At 37.9% G+C, this 15,122-nt stretch overlaps 1 protein-coding gene across 2 annotated transcripts; it reads right to left on the reverse strand.

Moving 5' to 3' along the window:
• Nucleotides 1-1,677: 1,677 nt before the first annotated feature.
• On the reverse strand, nucleotides 1,678-8,941 carry LOC128734672 (protein phtf). Of its 2 annotated transcripts, none has more exons than XM_053828970.1 (8): nucleotides 8,750-8,941; nucleotides 6,620-7,605; nucleotides 5,852-6,510; nucleotides 5,404-5,532; nucleotides 4,718-5,343; nucleotides 4,486-4,647; nucleotides 4,330-4,407; nucleotides 1,678-2,222 (listed from the first exon to the last, which is right to left on the reverse strand). In XM_053828970.1, exons 2-8 carry the CDS (start codon nucleotides 7,579-7,581, stop codon nucleotides 2,073-2,075), a joined length of 2,766 nt encoding a protein of 921 aa, XP_053684945.1. In that variant the 5' UTR covers nucleotides 7,582-7,605; nucleotides 8,750-8,941; the 3' UTR covers nucleotides 1,678-2,072. The 2 variants fall into 2 exon arrangements, with proteins under 2 accessions (XP_053684945.1, XP_053684944.1); XM_053828969.1 differs by having other exon boundaries at nucleotides 5,810-6,510.
• Nucleotides 8,942-15,122: the final 6,181 nt, after the last annotated feature.

Here is a 15,122-nt window from a genome sequence, read left to right on the forward strand (position 1 = left end):
AGTCGCGAATGAAAGCAGATCTGTTCTTATGAATGTAGTTTGACTTTCTGAACTAATTCGTGAGCTGGGGCTAACCTAAGGTAATTGGAAGTCGAGCTAAAGTAAAAATGCATTTGTAACGTTAAGTTATAGTATTTTTGTAACGAAATTAGCTTATATTTTTGAATCCATTAGTGTTTTGCCCAATCCACGATAAACTACCAACTTTTGTTATTTTGATAGTCAACTTTTAGGCGGCGTGATGTATTTTCTAAAATAGACAGGTCATATGCTTGCTTTTGGAATGAAGAATTGTTTATCAGACCCATACATTTAAATGGTACGTCTTCTAGTAGCTCGTTGTGCCTCGCTTCATATCCAACGAATAGGTGATTGAAGACAAACTCTCTTGCGGCTCTGCCTGTCGATATCATCGTCATATCATTGTTATACCCACTACAAAGCGTTAAAATAGCTGTAAAAATTGTTTTGAATTTGCATCGGACAATTTGTATTATTTTATTTACATTTGCATTGATTACACGGCAAATTATATTATTCGATGCAACGAAATCAACCGACCAAATAACTAGAGCAACTCCGATTCGATCGAAAACACGAAGAGAAACTTCCCATAATGATTTATCTATGGAAAACGTTTTAGTCTATTTGCGTCTATTTTTTTAACTGTCCTTTTAAGAGATAAGAGACACTATAACATTTACCTTATTATTGGCAACAGATTTTTACAGACTAAATAGAACTTAAATTGTGTGTATTTTTTGAATGTGTAAACTAATAAAAAAACTTATAGCTAACAGATGAGAAAAACTGTAACTAAGAGCACTTGTTGTTGTAGCCAAACGAAACATATACCTACTAATAATAATAATCTATATTAAATTAATGGAAAGTACCTGACATTTAGGAAAAACAAAGCAGAAGTTTGGAGAAATAATTTATCAGAAGTATGACCAGATGGTAAAACCAATAAGTTACGATATATATTTGGATTTATTGTCACATTGAACCAATAATTAAATACGAGAAAAATATGAAATTTTCTCTCTTCTGTCCGTTGACAACAACTAATTGTATCAATAGAATTAGAACTTCAAAAACAAGGTAACACGTCCATGAAAAAAAACGGGAAAACTAACAGACGCGTCAGCGATTTGGTTTCATCCTTAAACACTGAAACAAACTCAATCAAATTAACAGGAGAAACAAAGATTATAAAACGTTTTGTGTATTACAATATTGTCATTCTCAAAAAGAGAAAACATTTTGTCGATCAGTCAGCCTAGCGTACTGGTTCAATCATATTGTTGTTATACATGGAGCCGGTTGGAAGAACAATTTTAAAACCGCATTGAATATAGAGATTAAAGAATTATCCAACTTTCTGTATCAAACAGAAAAGATAAAACATTGCTACAAAATGATGGTATATATTAATAAACTATCAATGGTTTAACTATCAGAATACTAAAGAAATGATGCCGAAATTCCCTGTGACTGTAACCGCGGAGCAAATTGTCAGTAACTTAGATTAGTGTACGGATCCGGCATCATGAGAAAACCCAGCTGACATCACTAGTGATACCAGCCTGGAAAGGCATTTCAACATATACGTGCATCGAATAACAACAAAACAGTAAATATTTTAAACAATGAATAGTTTAATCTCAGCGCAGATTTCGTCTTGCATCGTAAAACACTTACATATACATCTAATAAAACTTTCTCACTTAAGGTTTCGACAAAATAGTTCATCAAAAAATACAACTTTTCTACGGGATGTTGCAAATCTATCGACAGTTGTCGCTATCCGGAATCAGATTATAACATCGACAGATATCGCTGATAAGGAGAGCCTACCCTATCTATTGAATAGATCCTATATCGGAGTCGATTAGGCTACATATGCTACACTTTCTTACGTCGCACCATTTGCTAGCTCTCTTTCTAGAAATCGTTAGGAAAATACTTTCGCTATTCTTCAATAGGCCCTATTACCCAGACCGAAATCTCTTATAATTTCTATGTTTCTATACCTAGTAGTTCAGTAAGACTTACTAATTAGTCGGTTTTTACTTAATTTTAATCTTATGAAGTTTGAGTTTGAAGCCAAGCATTTCGCTAAGAACACCCGATAGAGCCGACAGGATCACCACCTTCACCGTGGTGTAGAGGTATGGGTTTGCACTCAGACCGGATATTTTGAAAGGAGATTCCAGTTCCTACAAAAAAAAAGAGGGATAAGAATAACATTTCATGTAATTGTCACCGATTTTTCGTGTAAATAATTTATTCAGATAACAATTTTGGACATTTTTTCAAAATTATCGTACAAAGTGTGCTTAAGCGAGCCAAACTTCCATGAAATTTTTCACACGGGCATAGTTAATGGAATTGCTCAGTCTCAGTTTTCTCAGAAAGCTCACGAAAATTCCCTAGTTTTTTCAGATATTGCTTATTTAAAAAAAATAGGAGTTGAGGGATATGGGTTTAAGTCACGCCTGCCCAGTCCAGTACTTGTCACAGTTTGCGTATCATTTTTCCCAGTTCATTCAATTTTCGTTTGAAGTATTGTTTATATTACACTACGTTACGTACTGATAATTGAAGAACGTAACCAGCCGCGAGTATTTGGACTTTTTGAACCTTCAGTTCATTAGCTTCTTGTACCGTTTTGCCCTTCCTTTTACCTCGGATGTGCATTTCGGTAGTTTCTTGCTTCTTTCCTTTGACAGCTTCGATCATGCGAACTTGCAGCCTATTGCAGAAGAGTTTTGCTTATTTCTTTTACTGCTACTCCATCAGTATCTAAGATTGCATTATGTACGATACACGGAACCACAAGGCTTTCATTCGTCTGGTTAACTACTAAACACTCTTTATTTACCGAGAACCCACGCTGGAGTGCGTCGCTACGCTTCCATAAGAGAGTACCTGGATCATCTTAACAAAGTTCACACTATTTGAATTATCTTTTCCTGCTACGTCCATGAGTTTCATCCAGAAAGTGTTCAATCGCTCATCTTTACGTTAAGCCTCTCTGTCCCATGGTAGCACAGGTGCTCCGCTGCGACACCATCTTTGTCAACTGCTTGTTCTTCAGCTGCTTGATGACTTTTCACCTATTGTGGGAGTCGGCGTATCACCGTTGTCCGCCGTCTTGATTAAGTCATTCCCCTGCGGTCTTGCTATTCTGTCTCCGCGCCATTCAGGTGCTGATTGTACTGCTGTTTCCGCTCTTCGATCACCTCACGTTCATCCGACAAAATCGCTTCGTCTTTATCCCGATATGTTTATGCATACCGCACACGGCGGCTGGATACGTTCAGTTCCGTGTAGAATTTCCGCGTAGATTTACACTGAGAACGAAGCAGCTGTTCCATGTCATCGTACACCATTTCTTCCAGGCGACGCTTTTTATCTGATCTCCAGGTATACCAATATAGGAGAATGCGCTGGAAGTAGGTACTTAGTATGACCATATTATTTGAAGCGGCAAGGTTATTGAATCGATGGCTGTTTTCGTTCGTACCGACTACTATTTTGACGTCATGTCTTGGGCACTTGTCGCATTTAAGCTGCACGTAAAAGCATTCTTATTGCCCTCGTAACGTCACGTTGGTAATGCTAGTGTTAAAAGATGGCCTCTAATTCTCAACAATACAACAATAAAAGCTGTACCCAGCTCGTGTGATTGCCACAGCTCTGGTAAAAGATGTACTCATTTCTATATGAATGTTCTGTAGACTTCCATCCCTTCCATCCAGCACACTTCCTGTTGCACTACAATATCGAACTTGCGGACACTCAATGATTTGGAAAGAATGTGAGTACTTCCTAGAAATTGTTGCTTCCTGTACCTACTAGTCTTTTTTAAGGATGGCTTATAAGACCCGCATCAACCCCCTGTGTCGCTGGAGAGCTATCGTTATAGTACTGTTTAGCGTTCTAAACTGACACGAGAACGATGATTGCCCCATCTCCGTTAGCATACGACCTTAGTTTCCGGAGTTGGTTACCCTATTTTCACTAAGGTTCCTCGTATCCCGGCTGGTACCGCAAGAAGGTAGAGATAGAAGTTACAGGACAAGAGGTTTATTTTATGTTTACGCGGGCGCAAGATACCGACGGTACGCATTATCACGCCGGTTACCAAATATTTTACTACTGCAGTATAACAGGAATATGATGTTGCTCACGTAATAGGTACGTATTTGCGATCATTAAATTATTTTGTATTACTACCGACATAAAAGTATTTTGTATGTACGGTCCACGGATTAATTTGGCATGCGCAATACTTAAAATAAATATCATTTTGAATCGTACCTTGAGGAGATCAGCTGCGAGTTTTAACACATTATTTGATATCATAAGCTCTTCTTTTTTATTTGGTTTTTGTTCAATCTGAAACAGAAACAATAAATTTTTATTCAATGGGCAAAGAGCAAAAAGTTTAGAAAGAAAACCACGAATGGGACTTACTTGTACGTATAAGTTTATTTGCTCTGTAATTAGCACCGACACACTTTTGTATTTCTTATTTATTTTAGTACCCAGTGTCATAAAACGCAGCAGGAAAGTTCCAAAGGCGCAGGACCACACTAGTGCTTCCAAATTAAATTGCGAGTGCAGGTGGACTGAATCCTATCGTGATGATGGAATATTAATAAATCAATCAAATTTCAAATTAACATTATGGTAGTTGACAACGAACCTTCAACCATTCCACGCTTAGGAACGCTAGCAGTAACAGAGTGATAATAAATGCAGCAGACACGATCACATCGACTGAGTTTTGCGGTCCCCGCCGTTTCAGGTAGGATCGCACGCACAGCCATGTCTTAATATTCCGTACCTTATTCAACCGAAAGTGAGGGATACCGGATTTTTGAGCTCTTCGCGAGGATGTGAGATGCGAGAATAGTTTAGCATATAGGAAACGTTGCTTAAAAGTGCGTTCTGCTACTGCCAGCAGGAAAAAGATTAGATAAGTCAGACACAGCCGCAGCATGAAACCTATGATCAAGACAGTTTTTTCCCAACTTGATTCACCGAAAGCAAACCGTAAAATTGTGATGCAGGAAAAGGAAGCTTTCTCGAGCAATAGTACTGGCATCTCTAAGAAGTTTATTTCAGTGGCATTCTCGGAATCAACGGTAGCTTCGCAAAGTCGACAGAATGCAGGTATCAGCGACAGAATAACGCTAAGCGCAACTCCGATGTATACGTAATCACATGTTTCAGGCATGGCCTCGACGCGTTCTATGATGGCTGAAGAGATGTCCAGAACAGACATTTCCGCTTTCTTTGCTTCTCGCTCATCCCAGATGGTGCAACTAACTGTTGGGATCGGGATTAGGTAAGTCTTTACTATGAGAGTTGAGTTCCGATAAAAATTACCTCTATCATTAGCTCCGCAAGGTGGATTTAAAATGATGGTTGGGGCATCCTCTAGATCATAATCGTCGTCGGAGTGTTCGTTTTGGCCATCTGAGTGGTTGAGATCTGAGCTGTAACCGCATTCTTCGCCTGTGATTGGAATAAAGGATGAAATCTGATGGTTAATTTGTGAGGTCAATCAAGAGCAGTTGTACAATACAATACAACAAACATTCACCACACAAAAAAGTGCTTTTGAACCGTGTTACCCTTTGACCATGGTAAAGCTTGAAGAAAAGTTAATACAACTTCTGACCTAAAAACGAAAATTGGAGCACGTGGCGAAAAAAATGTGTGTGCAAGTAGTGTATGTGCGTTTGGCCGACAACGGGAAGTGCTAATAACTTGTTAAAATCAAAATACTCACTATCTGTATTGGTTAAATTCCTACAACTGTTCACGAGCGTACCTTCTGACAAATGCTGATGATGGTGGTGATGGTTGTGGTGCAGATGATGGTGAAGATGGTGCTGACTAGATTCGCTATGGTGCAGATCGAAATCGTTCTCTTCATCGGTGTCTCCGCTGGATTCGAGCTTCTCGTCGAAACCACTGCCTGCCTTTGCATCACTCGGTTCCTGTTGGTTCAGCACTGATTTATTCGGTTCATTTCGTTGCACCTCGATGCCGGATTCGGACGACAGATGCTGGCGGGGTTTGCTCGTATGCGCTGCTGCGACAACTGTTTTTGGTGGCAGTTCTTGTATAGTTGAAGTATTACGGAGAGTATCAGTGTCACTGTCCGATCGGGTTTCCTTATCGGCTTGTGGCCCACCAATCCAAGTATTTGTGTACGGTAGTTTCTTAAAATAGGCATCGGCGGTTATCCCCGTGTTGGAGCTATCTTCTCCTCCGGAACTTTTCCCATTTAGGCTTTCGAAGCCATCGTCGTCGACAGGAATATCGTTACGGTTGTTTGTTCCATTGCTGGTTCGACAATTCTCGCGCGTATGCGGGTCCCAGTTAACGTTGCGTCGTCGCAAGGAACAGCCGGGTTCAGATTGAGGAGAAGTTTCGTTTTTGCTAGTTGCCTTTACCACGTTAGCATCGAATGCACTGGTCGTTTGACTGAAATGAAAAGGTTATATTTAAAGATTTAGGCTTGTTTTGTGCACATTGGAGTAAAACACATTTCAGTTGATTAAACAATTTTACGCCGAAATTATGTATTGCTAACCTGTCTGGATTTGAACAAGCACTTTGCTCTGTTACGTAAATATTTTGTCCTGGCTGATATTTTCCGCTGTGTGATTTTCTTCCATCTTCCTGAGTAATGACTTTAGTATTATTTTGTTTCGAAGAAATAATCACTGATTCCTCGATATTCGTCATTACTTTATCAGTATTGACATGTGGAACAGGCGGTTCCGTTCTGTTGGTCGGTTGATACTTTAAAGCTTCGCTACTAGTACTACTGCTGGTACTACATGCTCCCTGTTTTTGAGTGGTTCGTCGTGGTGATCCTGTAGGTGATTTCGAAACTGCAGTGTAAATATTTTTCGTTTTCTGCAAATTTCGATCATCGTGGGTACACTTAGAGGTAGCAGCATCAGTTCCAGCTCCAAAAGTCGCCCGAGCTCGACGTCTTTTGCGCACTCGTTCTCGTTTTTTTGTTGCCGAATGCAAGTGACAATTTTTCAGTTCATGGCATAAGCTGCCACTATTCGAAGCAGTGGCCACAATTTGTGAATGTATGACGCTCAACAACAAACTGAGCGCCAGTGGAATTAAGAAGTCCGTAATAGACACGATGTGTTCTTCTTGATTAGAACCAGCTTTATTCACATTATAACTGTAAATTCCCAGGTTTATCATTTGAAGGAGATACAGCGTGAGTAATAGGATAAAAACTTTTGGTGAGGTTTGCTGAACCCACCATTTAGCGTATACCGGCAAAAATAGAAGTCTTAGGGCTGCTAAATAGATGACGGTTAGTATCGACAGCTTTGATTTCGCCTTGGGAAATGTTGATCCGCGAACTAGATCCACATCGATAAGTTCTGTTTTTAACTTTGTATTTTTTAGCGGCAGGTGCGTGATACCAGCCAAGATTTTCTGCTCTAGCGTTTTCTCCCATTGCTGCTTGTCGTATGTGCCTATCTTTTTCTGGTACCAAGCTACCAGTTCATCTAAGCGCATAGTTTGCAGCGTCAGCCTTCAAGTCTGCAAAGATGAAAGAAAAGATACAATGTATTAATTTACAGTGCAATGTTGGCATATTACTAATTGATTGGCACGCGATCATCAGAGAAAAATCACAGTCCCGATCAAAGTGGAAACGCTATTTTTAGTGTATTTTACTTCACCATTGGGACTGGTCGTTAGCAAGTAGATGACGTAGGTTGTTTGTAAACGAGGATTTTTTTTTATTAGCGTCGTTTGTGCTTCGCTGCTTACGCAATCGTTCGTGGAATTTTTTTAGTTTATCATAATCACTGCAGGAGATAAACTCTCCCTCAGTATTTAATTGATGGCGGTTCGTCATAAACGCTCAAAAATACTCTACATTGAATTAAACCCATAAACCCAGATCCGACGCAGAAATAGACGCATAATGTTGGTACAAAGTTTAGTTATGAACTTGCTAAAATAAATTAGCGGCTACAGCGCAGATTGATGCAATCGTGTTTCATCGTTTTTCCCCATACTGGAAAATGTAATCATCGCCTCAAACATAATTTCGATGATTTTGATTTACCATTCCACCCCCAGCCAACACTCAGCGGGTTTACAGTATTTTGGTGGGTAAATACATTAAAGATTTCCAAGTTCCAAGGCCATCCACTGGTGATCAGATGTTTTTGACAGCACATGAATGAAAATGAACTCGGTTTCGGTTCCACATGCGTGCACCGACGAAGCGCTTGCTGTGAGGAAATGAGAGGCTTGCGTTGGTTCACTAGCAGAGCGAAAGTGAAGGACAGATGTAAACAACTTTGCCGAGAGATATGATGAAACCGGCCGAAGAAGCCGAGGTCTTTTTCATCAGTCAGTCACAGCGAGTTCTTTTTGTTCTTCTTCCGCGTTCATTTCAATTCGATTTTTATTGAATTTTGGCAATCACAATTTTTGACAAACTTTCACTGCGATTCACTTTTTTTTATACCGTAACATATCTCTTTAATCGCGATCACGAAATGCATTTTGACCTTTGAATGGTTATGTTAAACGTGGACCTATAGGTTTTGCACTAAAATGCTGTATTGTATTATCAACTTCTTTGTGGTGAAAGTTGCGTAAATCTGGTCACTTAGTTTAATAATATGCCATCCACAGTAAATTACATTCGTAAGGAAAAAACGCTCACCTGTAGACTAGACGATAAAGGTATTTGCGAAAAGTTATAACTAATCGATATTTTTTCAGATTTTCGCAGCGTAGCTTGTGAATATTTTTATTTCAAACTGAAATCCGCTATGACGTTCGTGCTCTTTTGAACAATACTGATAATTCTCGCACTATTTTGTATTCTTGTTTGGTGAAATCTGCGAAAATTTACGGAAAACAACCCTCCAATAATGTTCACAATTGCTAGAGGACTGGTTGGCAAATGACTGAAAACTGAATTACTGAAGTGGAAGTATGAATCTTGGTGAATCCAAGAAATGAACAGCTTTGGCTGCATACTGATCGCACAGATGTTGCAGCCAGTGATGTCAGATACTTTGACCAAATATTTAAAAATCAAGCAGCTGGATAATCTTTCATTTGATATCACAAAACTGAACCCATAAAAGCAATGAAAGGGTTTGCGTACGAAAAATAAGCTTTCATTTAAATCGCTATTTACGGATTGATGCGTCCCATGTAGGAGGGTACCAGAGGGTATTCCCTTTTTTTTGGCCAAATAAAAGCTTTGCCGCTATATATTTAACAATACTGAAACGAATGTAGCACTCATAGGTTTGTGTTATAACTATTTTCATAAACATAAAAAAGGCGGTGGATGGTGGTGTACGCCCACGTTGATTTCCCAGTTGTCCATTGGTTAATAAAGTTGATTTGTGGTACATTGTTAGTATCTGGTATAACCTAGTCCATTGCCAAAAATGAAAATTTATTAGTTAATGGATAGCTGAGATATCGCGTTGGGCGTACAGCACCATCCATCGCCTTACTGGAGGGATTCCTGTAATATGCTAATTTTAAACATCAAAACCACTGTTTCTCCACTAGCACGTAATTGGGCTGAAAAATAGAAGCAATCGATTAGGAATTAGGTGTATCCGCTCTCGATGATGGTTTGGAAAATACACGATTATGTTCTCGTTTACTTATTATAGAAATTAGCTGTTAATACGGTATCACAGAACAATGCTACTTTGGAGGAACACAAAAAATTCCCTCTGATATGAAAATATAAATTAATTTTCATTCACCGGCAGAAAATTCATCTTGTTGTTAATTTCATACAGACCATCTTCTATACTATTACAAATGTGGGACGCAGATGCGCTTGGAATGCTCCTAATGCTAAATATTCAGGAAATATTACGTAGAAACTATATTTATTCGAGACAAGATTTTTATACCAATTGGTAGAATAAAATTTACTGAATATCTGAGTGCATTTTGGTCTTAATAAAAAGCTATTCAATTTGAGTTATAGTCGCCAGAGCTTAAACCTGCCTGCCTGTGCATTGTTCACCAAATTCTGCTATGAAAATTGTACCGATTAAGAGCATCAAATGACTACTTAACAAATTATAATTTCTCCGTAAAGCTTGGTTCAACCGAATCAAGTAGCTTCTGCAACATGTTCGGAGTTCCCCAAGGAAGTAATTTAGGACCATTGCTGTTTCTCATTTCTTTTAACGACGTGTGCTTTGTAATACCACCTGGATCCATGTTATATGCGAACGACCTAAAAATATTCCTTGATATAAGATCAGTGGAGGATTGCGAAAAGCTGCAAGCTTTGGTAAACAAAATCGATTTGCTGATTGGTGTCATAGGAACAACTTTACTATAAGTGGGCCCAAATGTTCAATCATCTCTTTTACCAGAAGCAAAACTTCAAACTTACATGCATATAGGATTGATGGATCTATTCTGGAACGTGTGACGAATATCAAAGATTTGGATACACCCCGTACACGCAAATCTGGATAATTAGAATTGAAGCCGTGCAGCGGAGATTCATCAGACACGCGTTAAGATCTCTCCCTTGGTCTGATCCGATAAATCTGTCACCTTATAAGGACATATGTAAACTGCTAAACATTGACACTCTGGTTAAAAAAAGCAATGCTTTTAGAGCCATCTTCATCGTCAAATTGCTAAAGTGGGAAATCGATGCTCCAGATATTCTCGCTTTACTGAACATTAACATCGCGCCTCGAAACCTTAGAGCCCGAGACTTCTTCCGACTTGCATTTCATCGTACCTTATACAGAAATAACGAACCAGTTCAAGCAATACCTTTAATCGTGTTCACCATCTCTTCGACTTCACACTCTCAACTGACAAATTTAACCCATTTCCTCCCAGCGTTGCGAAAACGCAACGCACTTTCATTCGATTCTAGAGAAGGCCCTGTTTAAGATATCAACTTGGACCCTGAGAAACAAAGAAAGATTGGAACAAAATCTAATCGACCTGTTTTTGCTCAAAGGTCAGATGTTACATGTAACATAATTACAGCTGTGACAAAACAACAGGTTTTGCTATTTTTCAGACAGTTAAGGAAAAATGCTCATATAACTCGATTTTACCTCTATTTACGCCTGACCTATTAATCAGTGTTAGTAAGAATCGGTTGCTTGCCAATAAACACTTTGTTTCATAATTTTAATTACTTTTGTAATTTTAACAAAGGCTCTAAGCTTTCCAAAATTTGCAACGGGAACGTTTGTTTTCGTTCGTTCGTTGCAGATGTTTCATTTGAAGTCGTTGCTTTTTAGTAAACAAATGAATGTAAATCTTATCTTTCACTTGTTAAAAGTATCCCGGAAACATTATAAAAATCCCAAGTTTGATTTAACGGTAAAAAATTATTAAGTATTTATATGCATAATAATGAAGGTATGCAAAAATGGTATACTCTTAACGCCCAGCGTTGCGTTTTCGCAACGTAGCGTTGCGGAACACAGGGTCAAAATTAAAAATACATGTCAGCGGCTTTTTCTTAGTTGACCAAAAAGAGAATTTTCCTGAAAGTTTCAACTTTCTAACCCTGCTGAGAAAAGTGTGGGGCTTAATGGGTTAAAGATAGAATTTTGAACTGTGACATAATCAGAGTACGACATTGTAACTCTGCTTTGTATTTTTAAATGTATTGTATGATTATTATTTATGTAGCTCCTGAGCGTGAAAAAAGATGGGTTTTGATGCAAATTTGAGAATGATTGCATTCATGGTGTCAACTCAAATTGGCTTTTCCCATACATCGACTTCAATGAGAGGTAATATGTTGAAGTTAAAATCTATACCTATAAAAAAGGATTTCTGTCTGTCTGCATGTATGTTCCTTATACAATCGAAAACTACTTAACCGATCGGCGTGAAAATGTAGGGGTTTTTGGGGCTAAAGAAGGTTCTCTCGATGGCAAAAGACTCCTCCCCCCACTAAGAGGGGGGGGGGGGGGCTCCCATACAAATCTATACCTATAAAAATGGATTTCTGACTGTCTGCCCGAATGTTCCTTATGCAATCGAAAACTACTGAACCGATCGGCGTGAAAATTTGCATATAGGTGTTTTTGTGGCCAGAGAAGGTTCTTATGATGGTTGGAGACCCCTTCCCCCCACTAAGAGGGTGGGCTTCCATACAAATGAAACACAAATTTCTGCATAACTCAAGAACTAATCAACCAAATGGAACAACATTTTACATGTGGGTGTTTTTGGGACCAGAATTTTTTCTATGGTGAATTGAGACCACTCCCCACTTTAGGAAGGGGGGTTCCTATACAAATGAAATAAAAATTTCCTCATAAGACGAAAACTAATTAATCAAATGGAACCATATTTGGCATGTGGGTGTTTTTGGAGGCATGAATTTTTTCTATGATGAATTAGGACCCCTTACCTGTTTAGGAGGGGAGGCTCCCATACAAATGAAATACAAATTTCCTCATAACTCGAGAACTAATCAAGCAAATGGAACCAAATTTGATATGTGGGGTCTGTTGGAGGCATGAATTTATTTTGTGATGGTTTGAGACTCACCCTTGTGATAGAAGGATAAGGACACTCATACAAATAAAACAGAAATTTTTGCGTATGTGCCATATGTTCTGCTATGTAAAGCGGTAAGCTGTGAAAGTAAATTAGTAATACCTTTTCGGAGCAAGAGACAGTGAATGGACGCCGCTAACTTACGTGCCTGTTACCATTCATGTCAAAAAATAAGGACATTTGAATAACACGCCATATTTGCGATAAACGTGTTTTGGCTTTATAGTTATTTGTAAATTTGTGATGGCCTTTGGCCATCAAGCGAGTTAAAGTAAGATTATTGAAAGATGTCAAGCTATGCAGCAAGCACAATCATATTTAACAATAATTTGTGTGTTATTACTATTTCAACCTGTATGATGCACACTAGTGATTTTTAGAATAAGGGCCCTATTCTCACAGTCACCTCACCTCACATTACTTCTCTCACGTGCCCTTTTCTCACAGTCACCTCACCTCACCTAACGGCTCCCCGTTTGATTTGTACAGTCACCCAGGAGAGCGAAGTCACCCAGGTGACTGTGAGGATCGCAAATTGTCACCTCACCTAAAAAATTTAGGTGAGGTGACTGAGAATAGGGCCCCTGAAATGAACCTCTTTGATTTGGATGAAATTTTACAAACGTGTTGGATAGGAGGAAATAAGCACCTTCCACAGGTTTTGGCGCCATTTTGATTCAAGACTCATTTTTTAAAAAGGGCGTATTTATTTTCATGTGTATTATGTTTGAAAGATTGTATCTCGAAAACTACCGATTTTCTAAAAAAGTATATCTAAAGAAAAGTTGTAGAAAATTGATTTCTGAACATGAAAAAAATATTTTACCGTGCTATACCGCGCACCACCTGCGACGTAGTTGCGACACACAGAAAATGAATAATACCGAATGTCGCACGTCGATTATTACGGTTTTCAACTGCAACAGCAATAATAGAGATTTTTCCGCTCACAGAATGTCGATATCGATTCGATATCAAGTTTATCTACTTGATGTATTATATTATATTATTTGAATAATGAGCTCACTTAAAAAGGTTTGCAAATATTGCCTCCAATTTTTTTAGGGGTTGAAGGGCCAGGGGGGCTTAGGGGTTGGTATAACATTCGTATTTTTTATGTAATACTCAAATCGAATTAATTTTAGATTCATCAAAGAGAACAGACGTGCATGCTTTCGAGCCTTTCTGGGCAATACGCAAACGGGAAGCGCTAATGGTTGCTGGAGTTTCAACAGTTTCGGTTTGAAAATTTGGAATTGGAATTAATTGGAATAAATTCGTTCTAGTCGGACGTCTGATCTTTATGCTTTTCGTTTTTGATTTTTAAACATTTAACATATAAAAAACTCGGAACAACACACTATGGAACATTCGTCAACGAGAGTTATATTTCTATCACTTTACATTAAATTTACACGAGTGATATTTGCTTGGTTTGAGCTTAACGAAAATAATTATTAAATAAAAAACACAAAGAAAATTCTGTAAGCTTTCGATTGGTATCTAAACAATGCATTGGTAAATCCTAAGGCACAACCGATCAAAAAACGGAAAAAGAGAGAACAAGTTTGTGATTTTTTTTCTTAGCATCACTGTCAGAACAAATAATAATAGTTTAGCAATCTTTTTTACTTTTCACAAGTAGCAACCTCATATTTACAGTTTCAACCTATTGCAGCAAAAATCATTAAGTCTCACAAAGTTACCCTTCGTTCGCTGAAGTTTTAACAAATGAGTCCATTTTATGGATGTATAGGAATTAACCCTCTAACAGGTTACATTGTAAAAATGATCAAAACAATCTAATAACATTTGGTCAAAATAAGCTTAATTGTGATTTTCATGCAAAAATAATTATATGGACGAACGTTATATAAGAAATTGTCTAACTTTTATCATATCCAGCGCTCAGATTCAGATGATTTTTTTAAATCAGATATAATAAAAAAATCAAAAAGATAATGTGTGCTACTTATAGTTAAATTTTGAAGCCAATCATTTTGTTCCAAATGTTCTATTTTTTGTTTTAATTTAATATAATTTCTGACATAATTTCCGGAGCAATTTTCTTATTTTTTTTTGTGTTTGAATCATGTATCAAAATGTCAAGAAAACTGTCCTGAGCACATTTTTCATATTCCCGATTAAAACAAAAGTTTCATAAAAGGAAGGTCGTGCAGAGAGGGTCGTATCCGTTAGAGGGTTAAGGTCGCGGGACGATTAGTTGAAAGGAAAAATAATGAAAGATGTGAAGACTGGGATGAATGCTATAAAAATCGCTCGTCTGTAAAGCTTTATTTGGTTCGATTTGATCGTTTAAAGTTACGATACGGTTCTAACATGATCTAAGTCGGCAAATTGAAGTTATTTAAAATGACTTAAGATTAAAGTTTCGCATTTTTTTTATCAGTACAGTATGTTTATTTGAAAATGCATGGTACAAATTTAAACGAGTATCGCCTGTTATCTACATTTTGCCAATTTCTACAATACGTTTTTCT

This window comes from Sabethes cyaneus, chromosome 2, assembly GCF_943734655.1.
Source record: "Sabethes cyaneus chromosome 2, idSabCyanKW18_F2, whole genome shotgun sequence".
In the NCBI taxonomy this organism is placed as follows: Eukaryota; Metazoa; Arthropoda; class Insecta; order Diptera; family Culicidae; genus Sabethes; species Sabethes cyaneus.

Bases quoted from the DNA above. Each gene is read 5' to 3' on its own strand.
- LOC128734672 (XM_053828969.1), bottom strand. From the start codon at position 7,581: ATGCGCTTAGATGAACTGGTAGCTTGGTACCAGAAAAAGATAGGCACA. The intron at 5,533-5,809 runs GTGAGTATTTTG...TTCCAATCACAG, and splicing joins GAATTTAACCAATACAGATA to GCGAAGAATGCGGTTACAGC. The intron at 2,223-4,329 runs GTACGATTCAAA...TTTTTTTTGTAG, and splicing joins TCGCAGCTGATCTCCTCAAG to GAACTGGAATCTCCTTTCAA.